Source organism: Sardina pilchardus, chromosome 14 (assembly GCF_963854185.1).
Source record: "Sardina pilchardus chromosome 14, fSarPil1.1, whole genome shotgun sequence".
NCBI lineage: Eukaryota > Metazoa > Chordata > Actinopteri > Clupeiformes > Clupeidae > Sardina > Sardina pilchardus.
This window is the reverse complement of record NC_085007.1, coordinates 17,642,508-17,667,067: the sequence shown is the minus strand read 5'-3', so window position 1 is coordinate 17,667,067 and position 24,560 is coordinate 17,642,508. Positions and strand designations below refer to the sequence as shown.

The window sequence follows — 24,560 nt, the reverse complement described above, 5'->3', positions numbered from 1 at the left end:
CCACAGATACATGCAGACAAGCAGGCACACACGCACACACACACACACACACACACACACACTGTACACTCACGCATAAACACACACACACACATGCACATACTTAAATATACTTAATATACTTATACTGATGGAAAAAAGTCTAGTCTTGGGTTCGAGCCCAAGTAGTGAAGAGAGAGAGAGCAGTAACCCCACCTGGTCTTGAAACCGCTATATAAATGCCATTTACCATTAGTAAATTAACGGTACATACACCTTTTACAATGCTGTTTGTATACTACAATGAACCAAAACGTATGCTAGAAGTACATAACTAGCACATTCATACTAATAAATAATAAAATCATAATAAACTCACTAGCTACAAGTATACTTGGGAATTATACATTTAAGTTTACTTAAAAATTAACTTTAAGTATACTATTTTTGGGAAGAGAATTGAATTCATGTGCACTCTGAGCTGTGCTGCACCACCACCAACAACATGTTACGTAGCATTAACGTAGAATTTTTCTAGAAGCTCAAAGTGCTTCATAGCGAAGGGGGAAATTACCTACTGTATCACCCACCACCACTGTGTAGCGCCCACCTGGTTGATGCACGGCAGCCATTAAGAACACTCACCACCACACACCAGCTTGAGCTTAGTGGATTAACATCTGTGTGATATCTAAATTTGGATACCTCTACACTTCTGAAGCACTAAACATAATCACACCTTTATATGACGTACATCGTACAACAGCAGTGAGGATAGTGAAAATACTGGTATATCAGGACATCACAAACCACTGGCTGTTTTCTGTTGATACTCATCTCACTTCTCCAAACCACATAGGAAGAGCTGCTTGCGTTTTTCCGTTAAACTTCACACCCTGCTCTTCTTTGCTTAGCAACACAAACGTGACACAACACACGACAACAACACTGAAGAGGACTCCTGAAGAGGAATGTAAACAACCGGGCAAACTTTTTGAACATTTCACACACACAAATAGTAATGTTTTAATTGAAATGGTACTTTAAACTGCAAACAACAACACTTTATTATTTCAAATTTGTCAATGGCATCTGTATCACAGGTATAAATAAATAAATACATCAATGGCATAGAACATTTACAGCATAAATACAGTAAACAGATTCCATTTCCAGTGTACTTATCTCACCTTGTGTTCCACGTTTACTATATACAAGGCAAAAAAAGCTGTGTCTGAATTTCTAAAATCTTCTAAAAGGATTTAGCTTATGGAGAGTACAAAAACCTCAAAAACAACAACTGAGCAAGCCCTCAGTATTACATAAGCATTAGTGCAAACATGCTTCTGTACAGTTATCGCTAACCTAATTACAACAAACTTTCTCTAACTTTTCTGCGAATTAAGAGTGGTGTTATTCGGGGCTGCCTTGTTTGGCGCAGCAGCATTTGCAGATGTGTATGTGCAACCATTCAAAACAAAGAAAGGGTAGTTTAAAGGTGCGTGTTCGTGGAGAAAAGCTGCATTATTAGCGCTAGACGTAAACTGAAATGAAGGGTGAGGAACAGTAGGTCTAGGTGCACATAAAGATGGAGGGAGCTGCAGTAATGGAAGTGGACCCAGGGCAAATGGGTTTTTGATTTCTTTTGACACCTCTGAGTTTTTGGGTGTGTCCTTTGCCAGCATGGGATGGATCACTCCTTCATAGGTCGGCTTAAAAGCATGTGGAAGAAACTGGGGGGTTACCATGGTGGGTAATGGTGGAGGCATTACTTTCATACCAGCTGGATTATTTGGTAAAGGACACAATGGTGAAGGTTGCTGAGGTGGAATATTCTTCTGTTGTTTTGCCAATAGTAAAGCCCTTATGTGTGAGTGTGACTGCCGTCCTGGGGGTACAGCTGTAGGTGCTTGCGGTTGGGCAGGAGGAGGAGGAGGGTTGTCTTGTGTCCTTCGTCTCCAGAGAGCTGCATGCTGTTTCAACAAGTTGTTACTGTATGCCAGTGGTTGGAACTGGACAGGGTTTACTGGGTTAACCTGAGGTTGGATATAGTTTTGTGGAGGCTCGTTATTTTGTCCAGTAACAGGATGACTGTGTCTGTAAAAACATGTATCAAATAGAGTTATATAACAGTGATAATGTAGCACTAACAAAGAATACAGGATAGTGTCATACACACTATGTACTGATATGCAGTATCTACTTTTTGTTTTGTTTTGTTTTGTTTTGCTCCCTACCTCCTTTTGACTGCAAGCGGTGTCTTCTCCATAGTACCAATGCTTTTCCGCTTCTGAAGTGAGGTAAGGAACACAAATTTTAAATCAAACCTTTTTTAAAATCCAAATCCAGACATGTTTTCCAGAGTCACATTTATGCTAGAAAGTGTAAGATATTTTAGATGCTGCAATCAATCAATCAAATCATCATACATTTCATGTGCAAGACAGGTCCAACACATATTATTGCTGTCATTCTTGCTGCCTATGGTAAAAGCCTCACCTTTAAATAAAGCTTCTTCTCAGCCGCTGACCTAGTGTCCATTTGTTGCCCAGCAGACACTGTTCCACCATGGCTCTGTAGTATTTGTGTTGGTCTGTTCATCACAGGAAACCAGTGATTTGGAGCTCCGTGAATAAAATGTGGACCCTGAAATTTACCAATGTTATCCTGGGATAAGGTATGTACCATATCCCTTGCCACCAAAATCTTTGACGCATCATATAGAAGGTGCTCTAATCCAAACCACGAAATCTGGTTACCGCCCACTTTACTGGTCTTCGCACAGTTGATTTTCTCCTGGAGAAATCGGCAAATAATGGAGAGATGTTCTGCCTTCCCAACGTCAAAGTCTCCCGGCATCTTTTCAGCAGGAGTCTCCACAAAGGATATCACACGGTTCTGAAGCTTCTCTAGATGTTCTGGACTATCACCAAAGTTGATCATAGAACTAATTGGGACTGAAAGAAAAAAGCTATCACAGAAAGCAAAGTTGTGCAAAGCAGCCTCAATTTCGAGCTTCTCCCTCTTGCTTTTCAGATACAAGTAGTATGAGGTCTGTGGAGCCATTTTCAGCTGCTGATTAAGAGTGGTTACTGCTACGCAGTAATTCTGTAATTTGCTGAAGCCTTCAATTGCAAGTCCTTGCTGGAATGCGGTGTAGACACAAGACTGTTGTTGATATCCGACTCTGCCTCTGAACAATTCACCATAAAGAGAAGGATCATACCAAAGCAAAGTCCTAAATGTTTGCTTTGCAGTCAGAAAACTAATTTTGTTCTCTATGAATTCTTTTGCCTCCACCATCATTTGCAATTCCAAAAACGAATTTAATGCTTCATACTTGAGGTCAAAGGAGGCTGGTGGTTGATGTAAGTACTTATCTAAAATTATGTCACGAGTAACAATTCCACACCGGGCTGCAACGCCCTGGTCCCGTTCAAAGTTCGAAATGAAATACTGGAGCATAATTTTTGTCTTGGTTAGCAATGAGCGAACGACATCTAAGCCCCCGCAATCAGCCTCTTTCAGAAGGTTTGAAATGTCCGCTGTGTTAAAATGTCTCTGAAAAGGTGTAGTGTTCAATGGTTTATCGTTCAGTTTTTGACCTGGTGCAGCTTCCAGTTTTTCAAACTTGACTTGATGATCCTCACTGTTTTGTCTACTGTGAGTTTTGGTGTTGTGTACTGGCTGGTTGTTGAAAACGGAACTCTCCCCACTGATCTTGTCAGTGCTTTGCACAAGGCGATCACCATCAGGGGGTCTTGGCTGCATTTGTTGAGGCTCAGATGATAACTTGGGTCTGCTCAGCTCAATCAAAGGGTATGGAATGGTTTTCTCTAAGGCAGTACCCAACGTGGTCGTGCTGTCAGGACTTAAGCTAGAAACAGGTTTGGGACCATGGGTTATCAGTGACGATGAACTTTCATCTGTGATGGGATCACTGACAACAGCTGGCAGCGTGTTCTGCTGACATGTTGAGGTCACTGAATGGCTGGTTAAGCTGTTCCCAAGGGGTCCAGGATTAGGGTGATCAATTATTTGTTCTTTAACGCTAATTCTACATTCTGGATTCACCACTTCAGTGGTTTGTGCCTCATGTGGCAGTGGCGTGTGTGCTGTGTCATCCTTGTTTGGAGCACCCAAAGCTTGTTGAAAGGGTTCTGGTGGAATTTCATCCAGTGGCTCCTGTAATTTCACCGTAGTCTCAAATCTGGTCAAATAGTTTCGAAGCTTACTTATGAGTTTGACCTCTTGAGCATCTGTGCCAAATTTATTTTTTTGCCCAAGAAGAGAAGGAGTGTAACTGTTGTCCATATTGCTGTCCACTACTGATTCTTTTGCATTTAATGGAGTCTGTAAATCAGGAGTTGATTCTTGCAGGAAAGATGCACTGTGGTTACGGGTGTTTTCTAAGACTACATCGTTTGGAATCACTGAATCTGACTTAATGTCATGACTCAAACAGTCCTCAGCTGAAATTGCGTTATCAGCGGGTGTCTCACTGTAAAGACATTTGACCTCCTCCAAACTCCCACTCTCCTTTGCAACATCTTGAATCTTTGTTGCACCTTCCATTTCGACATCCTTGTGTGAGTCTTTGCTCATTGCAGAGGGGTCAGAACTTGAGTTGTTTCTTTCAGTGCTGCGATTATCTCTGCTATTTTGGCCTTCAGTGTTTTGGCTTTGGTCTGCCGATTGTTTTATAGCTGTTGAAGACACGCATTCTGTGAATGTGTTAGATATTTCAACAGCGCCATCATCGCCACTGCATACTTTATGACTCTTATGACGTTGCTCCAGCCCGTCCACATTTTGCTCCAATTCAGCTTTATTCCTGGTTTCAGTTGTATGGGAGGGTTTTTTGTTGGAAACAGTATCTTTTCTCCGTTGGATAGCTGTTCTGTATAATTTTGTTTCTCTGTCAGCTCTTGATAATATCTTGAAATATTGTTTCTTTATACCAAATGCCTTTTTAAGGGTGGTATTTGAGGTAGACCTCCTTGATCTCCTGTGATAGATGGTAGATTTGAAATCTGACATTGCTCTCAATTTCCTACAGTGACTAGTCCTCATTTGGCACTCATTGTATTTTTGTGTTAGAAATTTGACCAATTTAACGTTGAAATTACTAATATGTTCTTCAGTTTCGCTTGATATGGACCCCGTGAGACATTGTTTGTTTTCATCAGCCTCCATGGAATCTTTCAGAAGGCTGGACAACGGTTGATCTCCCTTGGAACATGACAAGAGGGAAAATCTCTGAGACAGAGTGAGTGGTTTTCTGATGTTATTAAGGTCTCTGACAGCACTTTTGATTGTTACTCCAAGCATGGGATGCTCTTCCCAATGGCTCTCTTTCACTTGCAGCGAATCACAGTTGTTGTTAATAGATGTAGTGGTTTGGTCAAGACATTGGGGTTTCAGGTATGGCTTACCATAGTTAGTTGAGGTTGAATTTGGCAGCAGCTGACTAAATTGTAGTCTCTCATACAACAACTTGTAAATTGTGTCATCACTGACCTCTAAGTTGTCTGTATTTAGATTGTGACAATTCTCAACATTTTCACTGTTCTTGAAATTCACAAATGTTTCCCTTTCACTCCATTCTTCATTGAAGTCTATTTCTTTCCCGTGGTTTGGTGACTCTGTGAGTGCTGCAAGGATGTCTGATTGAGTTATAGTACATACCTCCTCACACATGGCAACATCCAGAAATTCTCCCTCATTCTCAAAAGCAATGTAATCACTTAGTTCCACCTCTCCTCTCTCGGGATCCCTAACGGACACCTCTCTCACTTCATCTTCCCTTGTGCCTTCCATGCTCTCTGCTTCAGTGACTGATTGAAAAATCACCGGTCCCTTAACAGATAATTCAGGGAGATCCTGTGGTCTTGTTCTGACCTTCGTCCTCTGTGTCTGGGCCTGTACTGAAATCTCTAGGTCTCCACAACGTTTGGCGCTCACCCGCGATAACAGCAGCAAGTTTTTTAGCTCTTGAGACCTTGATCCCGAGCCATCAACTGTCTGTACTTTATTGACTGTGTGCCCATTTGGAAGGGCATTGTGCTCTTTCCCAATCAAATGTACTGCTGTGGGTTCAAATCTGACATGTGTGATTTGTTCTGATGCAACATCTGGTGTGGTAATGTCCTTTTTGCTCTGTAAGCGATCAAACCGACCCTGTGTTGAATTTAATTTCAATTGTCCTGGTACTCTCAGTTGATCCATCATCATGTTTTTCATCATCTTGTCGTCAATGTGCTTACTTGTAATGTGTGTTTCAGTTGGGTAAACATTTCTCTCATTTCTCCTCTCTCTCTGCACTGATTGGCCTCTTTTTCTGTCTTCAGAAAATAATAATCCTCTTTTGTACTTTTCAAAGTAATATTCATAATAATGGATTCTTTCCAGTAGCAGGTTTTTCTGATCCAAAGGCAAATCTGTCCGTGACCAAATATTCCGTATCCTCTCTGCCTCATTCATTTGAAAATACACAGAGTATTTCTGAAATTTCATTTTAAATAGCTTTAAAGAAGGCAATTTTTCTGATTTATGTGTCGACGGAAGCTCTGCCACTGCAGTGTCAATAGTGCAAGTTTGCTCTGAGTTTTTGTGAAATGCTTCAAAGTGAGCTGGGGTACTTTTACATTCATTACTCTGAGGCTGTGACCTTAGCAGATCTTTTTGGGCATTCAACAGATTGCCCTCAAGCATCGGACCCAAAGTTTGTGGTACCACTGAAGCAGTCCTGTTTAGGTCGCCCAACTCTCGTCCTGACAATCGTGGATCTCTCACTGTCTTTGAGGAGTAAACAACAGTAGAGATCTTTGCGTCTCCCTCTTTGAAAGGTTCGCTCTGAACTCTGGGAGTGGACATTTGGCTCTGTTGATTTAAAAAGGCTGAATGATGGCCCTCAGTATTTCCATACTGAATGCTGTCTACCGAACCAGGTGGGAAGCCAACCCAAGGTCCATTCTGGAAACAATTCATAGCCTGAAGCTGAGGGAATAACTGAAAGTACGAGGGTATGTTTTGATAGTCCATTTTCCTCTCCACCGCAGCTTCATGTTGCTTTGGTTCAGTCGCAGGAGGTCCTTGTGTGCCAAAATGTTTGAATGTTACCATGGCACTTTGTCCCTTCCCCCGTCTCTCAGCCACAATGAATGCCTTCAAACTTTCTCCTGGACCTAGGAGAATGCAATGACACACGGTTTGAGCAGTCGTGTATGACATGAAACGCCTGATCTAGATTGTATGTATTCGTCTGAATGGCAAATTGAATCATATATCAAGGAGATCACATAATCACATAGCAAGGAATGCTAAACTGTAGGATAAGCAGTGCATAAACAGTTTTGCGATTACCATGCTTTGGTGGTAATGGAACCTTTGGTGGCAGCTCCGTGGGTGATGCTGGCATGCTTGCTGATGTAGGCAAATTTACAGAAACAATAGGAACCACTGCGTAGGGCAAACATTGCCGTGGCCTTGTGTTCAGATCATGGTTCTCATTGAAGTCAAACAAAAATACCTAAAGGATTAAAATAAAAAACAATTATAAATCTAATGAGCATCAGTCTGGCATAGTTGAAAAACTATACAATATTCTTTATTTAGTTTAAAATGAAAACGAATCAAACTTATTTTAGTTTAGTTTTTAAAATAATGTCAATACTTACAGAGGAGCCAATGATTTGCTGTGGCAGACTGTCTCGAGGGGACACTGAGTCTCTTGACATATGGCAGTCAAAGGCAATAGTGGGATCCTGTGTGCCACTTTCCAAAGAGCTTGGAGCTACTTTTTTCACTCTGCCAAACAGCACCTTTCCAGCAACACAGTAAGGATTGGTTGTATTGACAGCATACAAAGAACAGTACACATTGTGTGAACATACAGACATATTTTTCCCACCACAGACCTTGAAAATGATCATGTTTTTGCCCGCAGCCAGCTGGATATCTGGATTTTTCAAGGCAACATCCACATGCCTGAACAAATACACTCCATGTGATGGCTTTCCCAGAGAGTGTTGGTTTGTTTTCTCAACCTTCAGGCCTTGCTGGTAAATTTCCATTGTTTCTTGATCAGATGCAACCAGAAAGCAGAATCTCTCCTCAATCTCTCGAAGATGTCTGCCTTTTAAACGCATCTCTGATCTGAAAAAGTTAACAGAATAAGTGAAAAAATTCAAAATGATCCCTTCTGATAAACCCCCCCCCCCCCCATATACTATGTATCTGTCTAATTCATTCATTCTTAGATCATGTTATGCACATACTGTAAAAACTCAATTAAAAGCCTAGCCCCAATTAGACATATAAACCTCTTTTACTGACTTGATTTGGCTACAGGGTTTGACCAATAAACACAGGTCTCAATTAGAACCCTGGTCTGATTTTATGGATGTTTTTTGGTTGCATAAAACCTCCCACCACATTGCCCACTTGAGCTAGTTCTATGCTGATTAAATCAGTCACAAGAGTTTAGACAACAATACTTATAACACATTTTCTACCGAGGAAAGGCAGGCAGTGTACATTTTACATTTCTTTTTATATGGACATGCTGTGCACATAGCTGATTCTCCACAATCCTCAATCATTCAGTTCCTTTTAAAGAAACCAAGTACACCACAGTCTTGTTCATTCAGATTAAAATAGAAAAACAGGCAAAAGAAAGTGGTGGTCTTTCTGAAAATGTGTCCATTCCTTGATTATTCATACTATAATCAATTTGATAGTATAACCCAAATAAGAAAAAGTCGGGCATTGTGTAAAATGCAAGTAAAAAACAAATGTGATGATACAAGTCTCGTAAACCTATATTTAGCAGAAAGGACAAAGACTATTAATATTTCAGATGCCAGCAATATGTTTCAAAAACCTGACTGTGCAGCTTCACCCCTTTATTTAACAACATTCTGTAAATAGGCCGCTCTTCTTTAGCTCAGATGAGTCAATTTCCAAGAAAACATTGCACACATTTTGATTGGTCTAACCACAGTACCTTTTTCCACGTTACCTCAGTCCATTTTGAACAAGCAGATCAGACCTAGATAAGATGGTGGTATTTTTTTCCATCTAAATACAATTTTGGCTGTTGCATGGTATCACTATGCTCATACTCAATACTCAAGCTATGCTCATAGACAATGGTTATCTGAGGTTTTCCTGGGCTCATACAATGATTTTCTTTACAGAAACAGGTGTGGTACGCTTTTTCATACCCAATCATTGCCAGTTATCCAGTGAAACATTCCTCCTTTGGTTTTCTTTATCTTTACACAACTTTTCCAGCATTTTGTAACCCCCATCCCAACCTTTTTAAAAACATGTTGCTGGTATCAAATTTGTCATTACAAACATTTGATATGATGTCTGTGTCCTCTTTGCAACTATGCGTTACGAGATTTGCAGATTACATTCTGTTTTTATTTGCATTTTACACATCCCATTTCTTTTTAATTGGGGTTGTATTTCCCAACTTTGTTTTGTGTTAAATGAAAGGACTAGGCCACATAGATGCTTGTGCCCAATAGAAGCAGGTTGAATTTGGTGATTGAATTAAATTAAAGTGAAGTTGTTAATAGTTTTTACAGTACAATATTATTTGTTGAGCATAATGATAAACCTGATGGCACTCTTATATTACAGCGGCATTAAGTATTGGTCTAAAACGAACATTCTAAAATAAATGCAAAAACAGGAACAGCACATTGTTAATAAGAAAGAGAAATAGAAAAAATACTATTTGGTTGTGTTAAATTAAATTAAAGCCTTTCTCTCATGTTTATGGGGTGATTTGTCCCATATCACACAACTAGTGTAAACATGTCCATTTAGCATCAAATATTAACTTCAGACGATACAAGATCTAGTTCCCTATATGAATATACTAAATTACTGCATACTGATGCCATTTTCACTTTCCACTACTATTTTCGCCCATGGTTTTCATGTATTGCATTTCTTTGTATTACCCAATCATAACCTTACCTTTTTTCTGCAAATTCTCTCAGTAGTTCATCATTGTGCACAAGCTTGGCATCTCCCCACTTGCAAGTCCCCTTTACCAGATCCAACATTAAGTCACTTAGGGTTGTTTCAATGAGAGCATAATCCCTGCTCTCTTTTGCACAAGGCTCAAGCACAGCTGTCAAATGGAAAAACATGGTTTATGACAAATGAAAATTTTAGATTATTTAAAAAAGTACAGTATATTCTTCCCTGCAACCACAATGAGTAAAGTTAAAAGTTCAGACCTGTTCCAGAGGCTCTTTTCTTCCTGGGAATGATGAAATTTTTAAGCTTTGGGGTCCCGGTAAGGTGCAGTGAGCTCAGGAATGGGATCATCCCTCTGTTCCCGTCACATCGCGTCTCCATGTTGGACTATCCCAGAATATCACCCTGTTTTAAAAAAGGACATTGTTTCAAAAAGTTTAGTGAATGACAAATCACTTAGCCATATAGCAGTAATATACAAATCAATCATTTTGCCCCACCCGTTGAGTTTGGCATGAGGACTTCTTCCACAGAGATGACATGAGTTTCACATGTTGTTCCTCATTATTGCATTGGGTGGAAATGTCATCATTTCTCAGTTCCTCTTACTGAGCTCAGTGGTCAAGTTTTGTGCTATCTTCTGTTTTTCTGTGTTGTCTTGACATAAACGTTCTGCATATTCTTATCATTTCCCACTAACGGACAAAAGGAGCATTTTCATCCGTGGTTATCAAATTAACCGTCTCGTGCCATTCCTGCTGTTTCTAACAGACAAGGTTAATTATCTACACGGTTTGTTACCTGGACTCAAACACCATACAAAAAATATTGGTCCTACTCACATCACACATTCATGATTCTCAGCAACTTGTCTGAAACATATTTAGACAAGTATTTTATTTGTAAAATCTCACCAGGTTCCATTTCAGCGGTGTTCAGAGTATAGGATTTCCACAAAAATAGCTGTCTGTTTTGTGCGGTTCCCACTGGCCCTACCTTCGACCTTTGCTTACCCACGCATGATAAGGGATTGGACTATACTTAAACCATGTCACAAGCAATCATAAAAGGAGGAAGGGTTTGGTCAAAGTCCTTTGGGCAATAAATTAAACAGGAGTGGCATGAGCTATCATCCAAACCACTGAAACTACATGTGTTTTTCGTACCTTTAAGAGAACACCTTATTTGAAGTTAAAAAATATAGTCCAGAGTACTACAAATAGTACAAGTACAAATTTGTGTTTACTATGTTGTAACGTAAACTGAAAATTTTTTAACCGAGCAGAGGGTGTTCACTGATCACCTAGGCAACCATGTTTATACTGTCCTTCTGAGAACCTGAACCATGTGTTAATCACAACCGGAGGTGTGGTACATTACCCAATGCGACTTTTGGTAACATGGGGCACTGTTAGGGGGTCTCTGTAGTTCAGTCCTGCATATATAGGCTACTTTGCTCCTCTATAAATAGTTATAGTTGAATACAATAACCTGTGTAGGTTTGCTTTAGGCCTAATAGACTGTATTGTGATATACTATAATGTATGAAATATATTATTCATATATAAATACTGTATATTTATCAATCAGTTTTCACAAAATCCAAGTCAACATTTATAAACCATTTCATTAGGACTTCCCATGCCTACACACCACAGCCTGCATGCCTGCATACTATGCAGAAAGTTGCCAATTCCTTCTAAGTGTTTGTGAAAGTTTGCTTTTGAAGAAGAGTTGTTGATCTGTGCAATAGGCCCGATGCATTGTTAGACACAGGCATCACAACATGTCTTTTGAAAAAGGACACCGCATGGAGAGTTTACACTTTTGCCTGGCTTTGTATTATCTAAGACATGTTAAATCACACAAATACGTTAAGAAGTTTTGTCTGCCGTTTGCCAAAGTTGTGGGTGACGGAAACGCCAATCACTTACCATCTGAAAAAAGACTCGAATCCTGTGGATAGGTAAAAGTTTCTTAGCGAAGCGTGGTAAACAGTTTTGTAGGTGCAGTTAGAGGAACATAGCGAGATACCAAAGAGGAAATCACTTGACCTCAAACACGTAGCACAGGAAATCACCCAGCTCTGCTCAAAACTCTAACCTATAGCAGAGCTATTTTCCTCCGTCTAAAAACCACAAAAGCTCACATGATCACTCATGTGATACTTTCAGTTGAGGCTACAGTGGTGTGGGAAATATTATCAAACGTATCAGTTGTGACTAACTTTGTTGTTTATTTACTATATTTGAACAGGTGCATTATATACACTCTATTACAGAATCTGATTACGCCCCAAAGGCCATGGATAGTTCTTACTTGTTAAGCTTCATAATGACACCATCACGCTACACTAACAGCATCACCAAGAGGGGAACAGTAGCACATCTCTGGTCAAACATTTGCATAGTTTGCCATTATAAACACAGTTTTTATAGATGGCCCATATGGCGCAATCTTATGAACGAGCCTGTCATGGGCGGTATCTGTGTTTAAATTTTACCACAGGTTAGTCACAAACTTCAGTATTTTTCCGTATGAAAACCAGCATAACACATAATACATGTCAAACAGACACATTTAACACTCCATTTGTTCATCTTGCTAGGAAATGGACAGATTTTGTGTGAAAAGCATATGAAGTCATACAAAGACCTACCTCAGATGTTGAGGTTTAGGGTATAACAGAGGTGTGGGGGGCTAGTGTGCAACATTTATGGAAAACAAGGCACTTTTTCAGATTTTTATTCAACAGTAAAATAAAATGAACAATGGTACATACAACCAACATATCTGCACGTTTCCTTTGTTTTAAAAACCTTTACACTTGCACCCTTAACTCAGTTCAAGACAGACTTTGCTCTTCACTGTGGAATACATAAAAACTATTTAAAAAACACAAAACATTTGAATCAGAAGCGTGAAAAAAAAGTTGTATAATTTCATTAGATTGTCTACTGATCTTTTGGAGTTTACACACAGAGGCTGGGTAACTGTAAACAGGCATTGTTTGACTGATCTCTATTTTCCTTTGGCTGGGAGGGGAGCTTGGGGTGTGGCGTGGGGCGGGGTCTCTCGTTCACGACTGCTCTGAAGTTGTCAGCAAGTGGCTGGGAATGTCAGTCCGGCCAGGAACACAAACCGCCGTTTTGGCCAGAGATACAAGACGATTTTAGAAAGTGCTGTGATAACAAACGCACCCCTGGTTCCAGTGCAAACAGCTCTGCAAACAAGTGTACAGTGTAGGTAATGTCTTGATCAGCTCTGAGGTCTTGACCCTACTTGCCAGTGTGTCTGCAATTTACAGTTACACTAAGCCACTTTGTGTTCAGGGAGGACATTTTGTATTTTTTTTTTTCATTTATTTGTGGTATAACCACAACATCTAACTTCAAGTTTATTCTCTACTTTACTTTTTTCACTCAACATGCATGCAGCTGGAGTCCATATAAGCACCTTTATATTGTATAATATAGCACCATGTTAAAACTTCTTTTTGTTTTGTTTGGACCCAACTGTTGGCATGCACGAACTTCAAAAACTTCAGATTTTCTTCAGATACATATCCTACATTGCAACCTTTTACAAACAATTACAAGGCAATTAATAATTATTCATATGGTACCATACATGAAGAACATAAACTGATACAGTACACACATTAAAGAAAGTGCTACAATACCGAACAATTGCTTTCTTGTTTTGAGTCTTATAATACTCTAGGAGACTATAATAGGACACGCTAATGTTATACATTACATTATCCAAAGATACACCAAAACACCTTTGTATCACCATTTCTTTGAGAGGAAAAAGAAAATCTTTATCAAACATTTATTATTCTAACTCCCCATTCACGTCTGCAGAAATGGTATGATAAATATAAAGCAAAAAAAGAAAAACCAAGCTTCTTCATATCCGAAACTTTCACAGCACACTACCGACACAACTATCAATTAGTAACACATGTAAGTAGGCCATACATTGTGACCTAATCCTTAATTGTCACTGAATAGATGTGACTTTTGTTATTTGTTAATATGTAACAACCATTTATGTTTTGCACAGTAGAACTCTCCTTTGAACTGCTGAGGAAAATGGGTAGATGATTCACTTCAGCACATGAACTATCAGGTCTTGGGAACGTGAAGACCAACCTAATCTAAATCCATACAATCAAATTGTAAAGACTAAGGCTTATGGGTCAAAATGGGTCAAAATAGTAACAGTCCGAATCAAATTTATATTCAAGTGCTGGGAGAGGATATGATTGCTTTTTGACCAAATAAGAACCCTTTTTTCCGCTCATGATGTGTGGTTCATAGCTGATCTGAAATCAATCGGGGAATCTGATCATTTTTGGTGGCTAGATACCACTGAGTTAGAATGGAATAGCAGCTAAACACTGATTCCCCCTCGCTTCCTTAATACGTCCATGATATAATAAAGGCAGTTCCACTTTGTTGACATAAAACATAGTTTTTTTTTAAATCAGCACATACAAATACTGAGAACATAAAATCAAATGAAATTGTATTATAAATATATCTTAATACATGTCTTTTTTCTTTTTGTTGTTGTTGAGGAGAGGGCACCCCATGTGCACACATTTTAAAGTGCTTGCTTGTTTGTTAAGCTGATATTGTCTACCCATATTGACTCGTGCAAAGATAACTTAAGACACATCTTTCATAGCCTTGTAGGTTCAGGTAAATGCACTGCTTTATTTAAAACCTACATATGTCTCTTCTTTTAAGTTTTGATGCCTTCCACAGCAATCACTGTGAGGCTGTACTATACTTTTACATGTTTTTCTGTTCAATGCCCTGATTTAGCCTACTATCTAAACCTACACAACAAATCTATCATTCATTTTTTTATGACTAAATAAGAATATATATAGATTGTTTTCCATAGTTTCACAGAGCTTCAACACTCAAGTCATTTAAGTAACCCATTGGTATATGACAACGCTATAAGGTAGCAATCTGCTCTATGAAGAAGGCATAGCTACTGGAGCAGCCCTTATTACAAAAATAAGTAAGTATGCACAGCCATAGTCTAGATTGCACTGTGTGGTCCAATTTTATAGACGGACCTCCATTTTAGATGTACAGGCGTCATTTTTTGTTTTGTCTTTTTTTGTGTAGTATAGGGAACTCTAATTTCCTCTTGTCTCGTGCTGTCACACTCTGTTAAAGAGGCTGAACGACACTCAATAGCACCAAGACGTGAGTCAGCTTAACTTGAGGTGCTGCTATACGTGATTTTACTTGGCAATATGGGTGTTCTGTGTTGAAATTAAATATATGTGGCCTGGCCGACAAAGAACAGGATTGTCTGTTAACGGGCTTCTGTTGGCACCCTATTCAAAGTAAAGCCATCAAAGATGGAAAGAAAGTGCTCTTAAAGTGCTTCCTCTTGGAAGTGCTGTTCAACCTCTGGGAATTATATTTATAGCATATTTCAGGTGCAGACTTAAATTAACTGGTGTGAACATGGCCTGTGTGCATACACAAATTCTGTAAAAGACAGAAAAGCAAAATAGTATGGATTGATTTAAAACATTAAGAGGAATGTGTCATAAATATTAAATATTATTGAATGACGTTGAAAGTAGTCGCTCTCTTTTGATAATAGAAGCACAAAGTGATTATTTCTCAGACAGACATTGACATGTTATCAGTGTATGCACCACACCATTTCCACAAACCTGTTAGTATAGAAATTAATAAAGAAAAGAAAATTATATTTTTTTCTCTGATATCTGGGGGAATATTTGTGCTTTAAAAAGTATTCAAATGGCGTTTGGTGTCTGCATTTTCTATAAGCATATTTGTCATTACTTCTCTTTTTTTCTTTTCTTACAAAACTCTCAAATGAACAAGAATCCGTGCTCTCTCAGTGACCTCACAAGTATATCTTGTGCTTCTCATGCAACTGTTTTCCACATGGTGTTTGAGTTGATGGTTAAAACGGATATGAATTTCAAATACTACCCCTACCAGAGGCTGCCACGGCCAAATTCAAAGTAAAGTATGTAAAGCAACATGTGGATCCTTATCCTCGATTTTCTGTTAGCAATCCATGTGGACAAACATAGAGCTACAACACAGGAAGGTCACTCTTTACAGTATCACATTTTCAAAAATTGGAAACCAACTTGGACTTAACATTGACAACAGCATGAAAAAGTTATATATATACTTGTAAAGATGATAAGAGCTGAGGTCAATGCACATTTCTCTCCAGAGCACTTAATTCATCTGTTTTTTTTTTTTTTTCATAGCAGATGCAATCAATGCTACAAAAAAATGTGGACTAAAAATGCATCGCTCTGTAGAACAGAGGAATCAGGTAGAATGTAATGCCCTTTTACAAAACTACTGAGTGCATTGAAGCCCTTAATAGAATCTATATATAAATCAGGCTGAGTGTTTGTGTGTACTACCACCCATAAATATCACTGTCATGATAAAATGTACATTTATGTGTATTGGTAGACGAAACAAACCAGTATTCCTTTATAAATGTAAAATATGTCTGTAGTGATCTTCAAAATTATCTTCCCAATTTCAGAAAATTCAACAAAAAAAAAGAGGAAGAACTGACTGTGATAGCGATGGGAATCATAAATGTTTGCTGAATCACAATCACAGATCAAAAATCCATTTTGTCGCTATAGACACAGCTCTGTGTGTTTATGTGTGTATGATTCAGCTGTCTCTTGTTGTTATCTACCTGATGTTTCAACTTTCTCTACCACTCATTCACACATACACTGGATATCCCAGAACATGTTAATAGCCTAACTGAAACTTGCCATTATTTTCAAATAGGTCAAACTATATAATAGGGGCCTTGCATTCACTGTGTTATTGATATACGATTTGTCCAATGAAAATTGTCATCTTTGTGAATTAACAGAATAACTGCCAAACCTTGTGAAAAGCACTCAATATTTTAGTCATTGTATAATGTCCCCCAGGACTTGCTTAAGCACTGTAAAACCTAGCATCTGAATGATGCCCATTGACTTATTACTTGGAAGGCCTTGTTTTGTTGTGGTGTCGCTGAGGGTAATGGTGGCTGCTTGAAATTAGCCTATAACGGTATAAAAATCAACAGCTTCAGTTAAAGTAGGAATTCGGTAATGCAACTACAACTATATTGTATGCACAGCAAATCAAAAAGCTTCATTGTTCCAGTTTTGCATCATTTTCTTTTTTTAAAACCCGCTGCTTGAATGAAGCTGCACATGTATGGATCATAATTTTTATACATGATTCACGAAAGAAATGTAAAATCTTCTGAGAAAGGTTTTTTCCATTGGCTTTTAGCTAAATTGAGAGCATGGGCAAAAATGCTCAGCTCAAACATTGCACATGATTTCACAAGCTATGGTTAAATTCCATATATAAAAAACTGTACTGCAAATTTACTCACAATTGCTAAAGTGAACTATAATGCCATGAATTTGACCAAGGTTTAGGGGCAAAGTTATATTTCTTTCAAGTATCCAAATTGTTTAATAAAAGGCTTTGCGTTGCTTAGTCATTTAGGAGACACCAAGCCACCATAAGCAGATTGTTAAGGCTAAGGACAGACTGTTCATCAGCAATGTTAACCTGTTAGAGTGTCTGTTACTAACCCCTGTGAACTAGCCTATTCTTGGTTTGGACATTATTTTAATAGCAGCAGAGAAACAAAGGCATATAGACTTTCACCATTGATCAACATTTCTCTTGATTGACATCTGCTTACATCATATTACTCACTATCTGCTTGCATCATATATTATTCACTATCTCACAATAAATGACTGCTTGAAGCCTATAGACAATTGTGAATTGGTATGATATCGGGTTATCAGTGTGGGCAAATCATTCCCAATTGAATAATTAACTATCACACTGTGCGCTCAGTGCATTGTTATTGACGGTTATAGACAACCATGCCTGAAAATTGACAGGTAAATTATCTCAAAACCATCAGGTGGCGCATCAGTAGCAGTTTTTCTAAATGGGGACAAAAAATTGATTTTTGTGGGAATATCTACTACAGCAAATATCTACCGTTTGAGACATGCCCAAATGTCTAAACATGAAGTGGTCCCTATTGGTTCCTTACGTCGGTGAGGTTGCCTTGGGCCTGCACATTCTGACAGACTTTAACTGACCTAGAGATCAACGAAATTAGAACAACTAAGTACAGTTTTGTACAGTACAGATTAAGAGGTAAATTATCTGAAAAGATATTGTATAAACTAGAGGTTACTGTCATGTTCCGCTTTTTTCCAGGAGCCTCAATCAAATCATGGTGCGCTGTCATCAATCCTCTTGTTCTTCACTATCTGCGCGCGCCTCTGTCCTCTTCTCTTTGTGACACGAGAAAATCCGCCGCATTTCCTCCTCGTACCTAATGAAGTTTTCTCCAAATCTAGCCCAGGCTTTGAGAGGAACAGTGATGGTGTTACGGTATGGCTGTCGTACCTCGCTTATCTTTAAAAATACACCGTACCTGTTGGAACCAACGTCGAAATAGAAGCGCTTATTGTCAACTCGAAATGATGCTGCCTCAGGAAGCTCGGGAGATTCGTCGTGGTTCCTGGCAACTCTGCTACGTTCATCAGTGTCTTCATCGCCGTAGTCTTCTATCAGTTGTGAGAGTGCATCTCTGAATTCGATAAGCCCTTGTGCTGGCAACACTATGGTCTGTTCTATTCCCTGGCCGTAGTATCCCATGGTACCATGTCCTCTGCTGACAATCTGCCTGATGCGCAGGAACCTGCCCCGTTGATTCTCCTTCAAGTCTAGATAGTATTTGCGGTTGTCCCTCTCAATTAATTCACTTTTCAGTACCCGATGGGTATGCTCTTCCGATACTGCTGAACCGGTGGGAGAGACTGGTGGTGCGTGATCCTGCTGTCTTCTACGAGGTTCATGCGGACGGCCTTGGCCATTGCTTTGCTCCTCCGGTCGTGGCACCTGGCCACCGCGCAGCCCAATGTGAGCATAATAATCTATGAAGTCTCCAAGGCTATACCTCAGGTCGGGTGCCATTGACATAGAGAGTGTCAGCTTGCTCTTTCGGATGTTATCATGTCTGCCTCTCCCAATCCAAACCTCGGCAATTTTGAGGAATCGCCCCCGCGCACTCTGTTTTACGTCCAAATAGAAGCGTTTCTTCTGAATGTCGACTCGCTTGGAGGCGAGCTCTTGAATGTCTATGCCCTGCTGAGTGCCAGGGTGAATGTACTGCTGTGGATATGCGCCTCTAGGAGAGGAATCTGATGTAATCCTTAGTCTACCTCTTTCCATCCCTCTAGAATCAGCCATTATAACTCAAATTATACCACCGCCGAGTAGAAGACACGCCGTATTCCTCTCCATTTCCATCCTATCGGGCTGTCGATAGAGTGTACATTTAATTATTCAGCTTGCCATCTTAAGCTCGCGACAAGTTTGAAAGATACCTCGATTGACCTGAAAATGGCAGCTACCCGGCTAAGAGAGACATCAGCTGATCGAGCCACTCTGTCCGAATAAAGGTCAAGCGCTGCGTTCGAAGTCACACCGATTCTCCACCATACTTAGTTAGCTAGTTATTTCTCCCTTTCCAATTATCTGACAGTTATCCATGCAAGCTCGATGAAAGAAGCCAGGGAAAATTCATCCAATCCAGGGTCTCTTTAGAGGGCGCTGCTTCTATGAAGGCGCAGAATGAACTCAATGACCCATCCCCCTCCCTTCCCGTATACGCTCAGTTTTAAAGGGACGGAGTACAGGTTTGGGCTGAGCGCTGAGTTTTTATTATATGCTGATCTTATTGCTTTAAATTACACTCGCTAAGCATGGGCACCACATTTTGGATTTTCTGTTTCAGAGCAGGACAGGCAGGGATGCGTTTACCTCAGATGACTTTTGGTGCGGGAATACTATGCACCCCCACCGAATTATTTTCTTGCCGGTTTTACGCACACACATGATATAGCCAATTCTGCAGAGAGAACCATTCGGGAACTCTCCTGAAAACACTGTATGCATGCAGTTTCCCCGTATTTTGCAGTCCTGTAGACATTAAGCTTGGAACTCCTAATGCATAGCCTATTGGTTCACTATGTTGACTGGCATACTGCATATAAAGCTTGAATTTGGTCTGTGATAAACGCCAGGCATGCCTAAATATCCTAAAGCAGTGCTCTGAAAGTAAGCCTACAGGCTATTAAACGCATCTGGACACCAATATTGCCATTCTGAGTAGCCACGTTGGTTGATATTTTTTTTAGCAGACAGCAAGGCACTAACCAAAATAGTACTTTGTGGATGATTTAAATGACTGTATTACCAGGACCCTCTAATAATGAGCTTGATATCTTACCTCTCCCTATGTATCTGATGTAGGCTACAGTATGTTACATGAACGTTTCATTGTAATATTTTCCCTGTTAAACATACCCTATGTATCATCCTGTGAGAGTTTGATATCAACTGCTTTACTTATGTTGAATTGTCATGGCAATATAGCTACTGGACCTCTGTACAACTGTGCAGAATAATAGCAGAATTGTGCCGTTTACAATTCTATTTCATTTTGTCATTATACATTATTTCTAAACGTACACCATACAGTCACAGTCCAAACATATTCATTTACGTTATCATTCAATTATTCGTATGATTCATTTGAAATATCCTACACGTGACGACGTATGATATATTTTAATTTGCATAATTTAGAATCGTAATCAGCCCTCATCTCCTCACTGGCAGTGAGGTGTTTGATGATAACATCCCTGAGCCAGACTGGCACAAAATGACAGCCTACCAGTGGTGCAGTGATGTCAGGATGCACTCAATGAACTGGATACGCGTGGCCAGCTCATTGGCCCAAGCAGTGAGGGAATTGATTTTAAATGGGGGTCACCAGTTTTTCTGTGTCATGTCACATTGCGGGCGTACATTTGTCAGCGATGTCCTTTTAATCCTGGAAAGCATTTGGAACAACTGGACATTTTAGGCTACTCCAAATAATGACTCAGAGAAAGAAATGCATCCTCGTGCACCTGACCCGAAATATCAAGATAAAATCGAACACAAGACAATACTTTTCTATATTGTGTATACACGATGGTGCAGTAGCCTAAAGCTCCGCTTCAGCAGTAGTCTAGATTAGCACCGTTTATTAAAAATGTTAAGGACAATCTCGCTGCTATGTCCGCTACTCACGTGCGCCCTGAATCCAAGTAGGCTACAATCATTCAAACGCTACATTTAAATACACATAAAAGCACTCGAACAGAGACAGTATAGGCTACTGTATCATATAATAGACACAAGAATGCTACATTTTATTAACTTTGTGTGATTCCTATTCCAATCCGATAGATGGCGATATCGCGCCAAATATGTATTACAACGGTAGCGAAAGCGTAAACAAAGTAACACATGGAAGATGGCGGGAGCGTCACAGGCAGAGTTTACCACTTTGCTACTTTAGAAATTCTCTGGTCACATTTAACACAACTCGAATTTGCATTCGAACGTCCAACTTTATACAATGATGCTTCGATAGTAGGCTACTGTACATTCAACAGTTACCTTATGACAAATCCAAATTATTGGCAGTGGCTACTAGAAATATGCCTTCAAGGTAAGTCATTGCTTCTCGCAACGTCAGCTAGCTAACTAAAGTCACTTTGACAGCGCCTTGCAAACAAGCTGTCCATAGATAGCAACAATAACAAAACGACCAATAGATGATTTGTTTAACATATAATAGATAGCTCACTGATCGTTCTTAATAAACACGTGACATGTCGCAATTGGAATTAAGCCAATAGACGCCAATAAGTTCTTGGCCAGAATAAAATGCACTTATTTATCCACTGTTACTGTACATTGTAAGGACAGTAATAAAGGAGATATTATTTAATCGACCACATTGATCCTAACGTTACACCAAAGCATACTAACGTTAGCCTGACTCTTTCACTAGTGATTTGCATCTTAGCATAAGTTAGGAGTAGGACGTTGTTTAGATCCAAGAAGTTCCAAATTCGGTGATATTGAAATTTCATGTTTACGTTTGTGCTCAGATTCTGAATATGACTGACAGAACATTACCAGGATGGATGGCAAACCTGCAAAACACGGAAAAAACAACAGAACAGGTAAGTTCTAAAATAGGTTAACTTACCAGGGTTGACATTAAGGCATTCAGTGCAGATTCCTCTCTTTTCGTCGTGTTAGTGTGCCTTCCTTGTACATTTCGCTGAATTTAGTGTACTTTTCCTGTCCATTCCCAAAGCAGTATTTTCTTCATTCATATCCATATCCTTACAAAAGAACAAACTCATTCTTTGCCTTTAGCCAGAAACGAGGTGTGTCCTACGCCATGAAGTAGGCTTGGTTGAAACGTGATTTGCATGATGTTTACGTAGGTGTGCCATGCACAGGGCAAATTCAAATCAAGCCATAACACAGTTGTTAGACCAACAACTGTTGAGGTAGTCTCTGATAAGAGTAGCCTACACATCCGTTTCTGCAATTTGCGGACAGTAGCCTAGAGCAAGTTTCCCCCCAAAAATGAATGTGAAGAACACTTTGAATTCTAACCTGTATCAGCATGACTCTCACTCTCAAGAACTAGGTCATGTGTTAGTGTCATAAAGTAAATTCAAAAGCAGACATTTATGTGTGGGCTACATGACCAGGGTTTTTGTTTCCATTACACCAGAGTGGTCCGTACAAGAAGAATGTCCTCGAGCCTGATCTACCTTTTCTGGAGTTCACAGGAACCATCATATACAGTCAGGAAAAAAATGACTGTTCATTTCTGTCAGAGGATTTAAGGTATGCCGTCAAATGTTATTGATTACTATCATCTGATTCATTTCGTGTTTTGCTATTATGACATTTTGTTTTTGAATGTGATGACTCATGTATCGTTGAATATTTATCCAGGTCATGCCTTACCCCTGGTGCTGCTATAGGCTTTGATCTGGAATGGCCCCCCTCCTTCACCAAGGGGAAAACCAAGAAAGTGGCTATGGTCCAACTGTGTGCCTCAGAGCAGAAGTGTTATCTGTTTCACTTGTCTTCCATGTCAGGTTGGACCGGATTTCCAAGAATACAGTCTCTGCTGTTTGACTGTTAATTGGTGCATAGTGAATTCTGTTCTAATAAACTGTCAAAAAGACAGGTGATTGCTGATTTAGTATAACAGGTATTACTAGTACCTACCACGTCTATGTACTTGCTAAGCTGCTATGAACAGGATAAAGACCTGTGATCTTCAATCACTTATATATCAGTGGCTGACTGGGGTGTGTGTGTGGGCCCATTTGGTATGGAAGTCGAATGGCCCTGACCTACTGTATACAATGCAAGTTAATGCCCTTTTAGTGTATAACATAATCTTTGGATTTTATCTACACCAGAATTCTTCATTTTCATTGTAATTGTGCTTTTTAGCCTACACTATTATGTTGATGCAGAGTTAAAACAGTCTTTTCTTCAAAATATATGTAATTTCTTGCTCATAGGATTTCCCCCTGGCCTAAAAATGCTTTTGGAGGACGAGACACTCAAGAAGGTCGGGGTCGGAATAGAAGGAGACAAGTGGAAGTTGCTGTCTGATTTTGATATCAAACTGCGCAACTTTGTGGAGCTCTCTGATCTGGCTAACGAAAAGGTTAGATCTTTGTAGATATTGCAGATTTAAAAACTTTTTCGTTAAAAAGAGTGATAAAACCAGTGGTGACCAATGAAGCTGTCCTAATTTATATGTCAGCATGGCTCACATGATCACGAATGATAATCAAAATCATGTTACTTATAAATGATAGTTTTAAGTGATTATGGCTTTTTTGGAATTTTTGTCCTTTGGATTCCACCAGTGGATGTCCTCTGATGTTGCTTTATGAATTGAAGTGGTTTGGTCCTTACAGCTGAGGTGCATGGAGAAGTGGAGCCTGAATGGACTAGTCAAGCACCTCTTCAGGATGCAGCTTTTCAAAGAAAAGGACGTCCGCTGTAGCCAGTGGGATGAATTTGAGCTCACTCAAGACCAGAAAAGATATGCTGCCACGGATGCATATGTGAGATGTTTCTATTGTAGAGATGCACCGTGACTTTGATTACTGTTAAAGGAGAATTCCACCGATTTTTCACATAGACCCCCCCCCCCCCCCCCCCCAAAAAAATAAAAACACAAAAAAATGAAAGCAATCTTAGCTCAAGTTGGTGCAGCCAACACCTAGAGCCGCCAGGCTGCTACAGTCTGGGGGCATGTTCATGAGCCTGCATGTCTCATGTACACGCCCATGTGGTAGTAGAGGCCCAGAAAAAGAGCAATGTTACTGTATTATTCATTAAAAAGATATGGTCCTCCTCGCTACACCCTGTTATGGATGACGAAGATGATCTCTGTACATTTTCTTGCATTTGATAGATTCATACGGTTTATAAGTCAGTACCTGTTACTTAATGCATTTGTCTCCATGCAAGCCAGTGCAATGACTTTGAGCTTGTATAGTCTACTAATTTCAGTAGTAAATAATGAGAGTTTCTTTGTTA

General features: G+C 39.6%; 3 protein-coding genes across 8 annotated transcripts in view; 1 reads left to right on the top strand and 2 right to left on the bottom strand.

Moving 5' to 3' along the window:
* Positions 1-1,028: 1,028 nt before the first annotated feature.
* On the bottom strand, positions 1,029-22,347 carry LOC134101262 (uncharacterized). 5 transcript variants are annotated; one of them, XM_062554860.1, is made up of 10 exons: positions 10,896-11,092; positions 10,482-10,676; positions 10,242-10,386; positions 9,976-10,132; positions 7,899-8,136; positions 7,659-7,802; positions 7,345-7,510; positions 2,479-7,166; positions 2,217-2,269; positions 1,029-2,076 (listed from the first exon to the last, which is right to left on the bottom strand). In XM_062554860.1, exons 3-10 carry the CDS (start codon positions 10,360-10,362, stop codon positions 1,365-1,367), a joined length of 6,279 nt encoding a protein of 2,092 aa, XP_062410844.1. In that variant the 5' UTR covers positions 10,363-10,386; positions 10,482-10,676; positions 10,896-11,092; the 3' UTR covers positions 1,029-1,364. The 5 variants fall into 5 exon arrangements, with proteins under 5 accessions (XP_062410844.1, XP_062410843.1, XP_062410847.1 ...); XM_062554859.1 differs by lacking the exons at positions 10,482-10,676; positions 10,896-11,092 and adding an exon at positions 22,180-22,347; XM_062554863.1 differs by lacking the exons at positions 10,482-10,676; positions 10,896-11,092 and adding an exon at positions 11,916-12,007.
* On the bottom strand, positions 12,597-19,660 carry purg (purine-rich element binding protein G). Its single transcript, XM_062554866.1, has one exon. The coding sequence runs from the start codon at positions 19,317-19,319 to the stop codon at positions 18,312-18,314; it is 1,008 nt and encodes a 335-aa protein (XP_062410850.1). The 5' UTR covers positions 19,320-19,660; the 3' UTR covers positions 12,597-18,311.
* wrn (WRN RecQ like helicase) overlaps positions 21,436-24,560 on the top strand; it is a 30,921-nt gene continuing 27,796 nt past the window's right edge. For both annotated transcript variants that reach the window (XM_062554865.1, XM_062554864.1), the window contains exons 1-6: positions 21,436-21,633; positions 22,079-22,153; positions 22,720-22,835; positions 22,947-23,092; positions 23,528-23,676; positions 23,933-24,082. In XM_062554865.1, the coding sequence (XP_062410849.1) occupies positions 22,088-22,153; positions 22,720-22,835; positions 22,947-23,092; positions 23,528-23,676; positions 23,933-24,082 (627 nt within the window). In that variant the 5' untranslated portion in view covers positions 21,436-21,633; positions 22,079-22,087. The remainder of the gene's footprint in view (positions 21,634-22,078; positions 22,154-22,719; positions 22,836-22,946; positions 23,093-23,527; positions 23,677-23,932; positions 24,083-24,560) is intronic.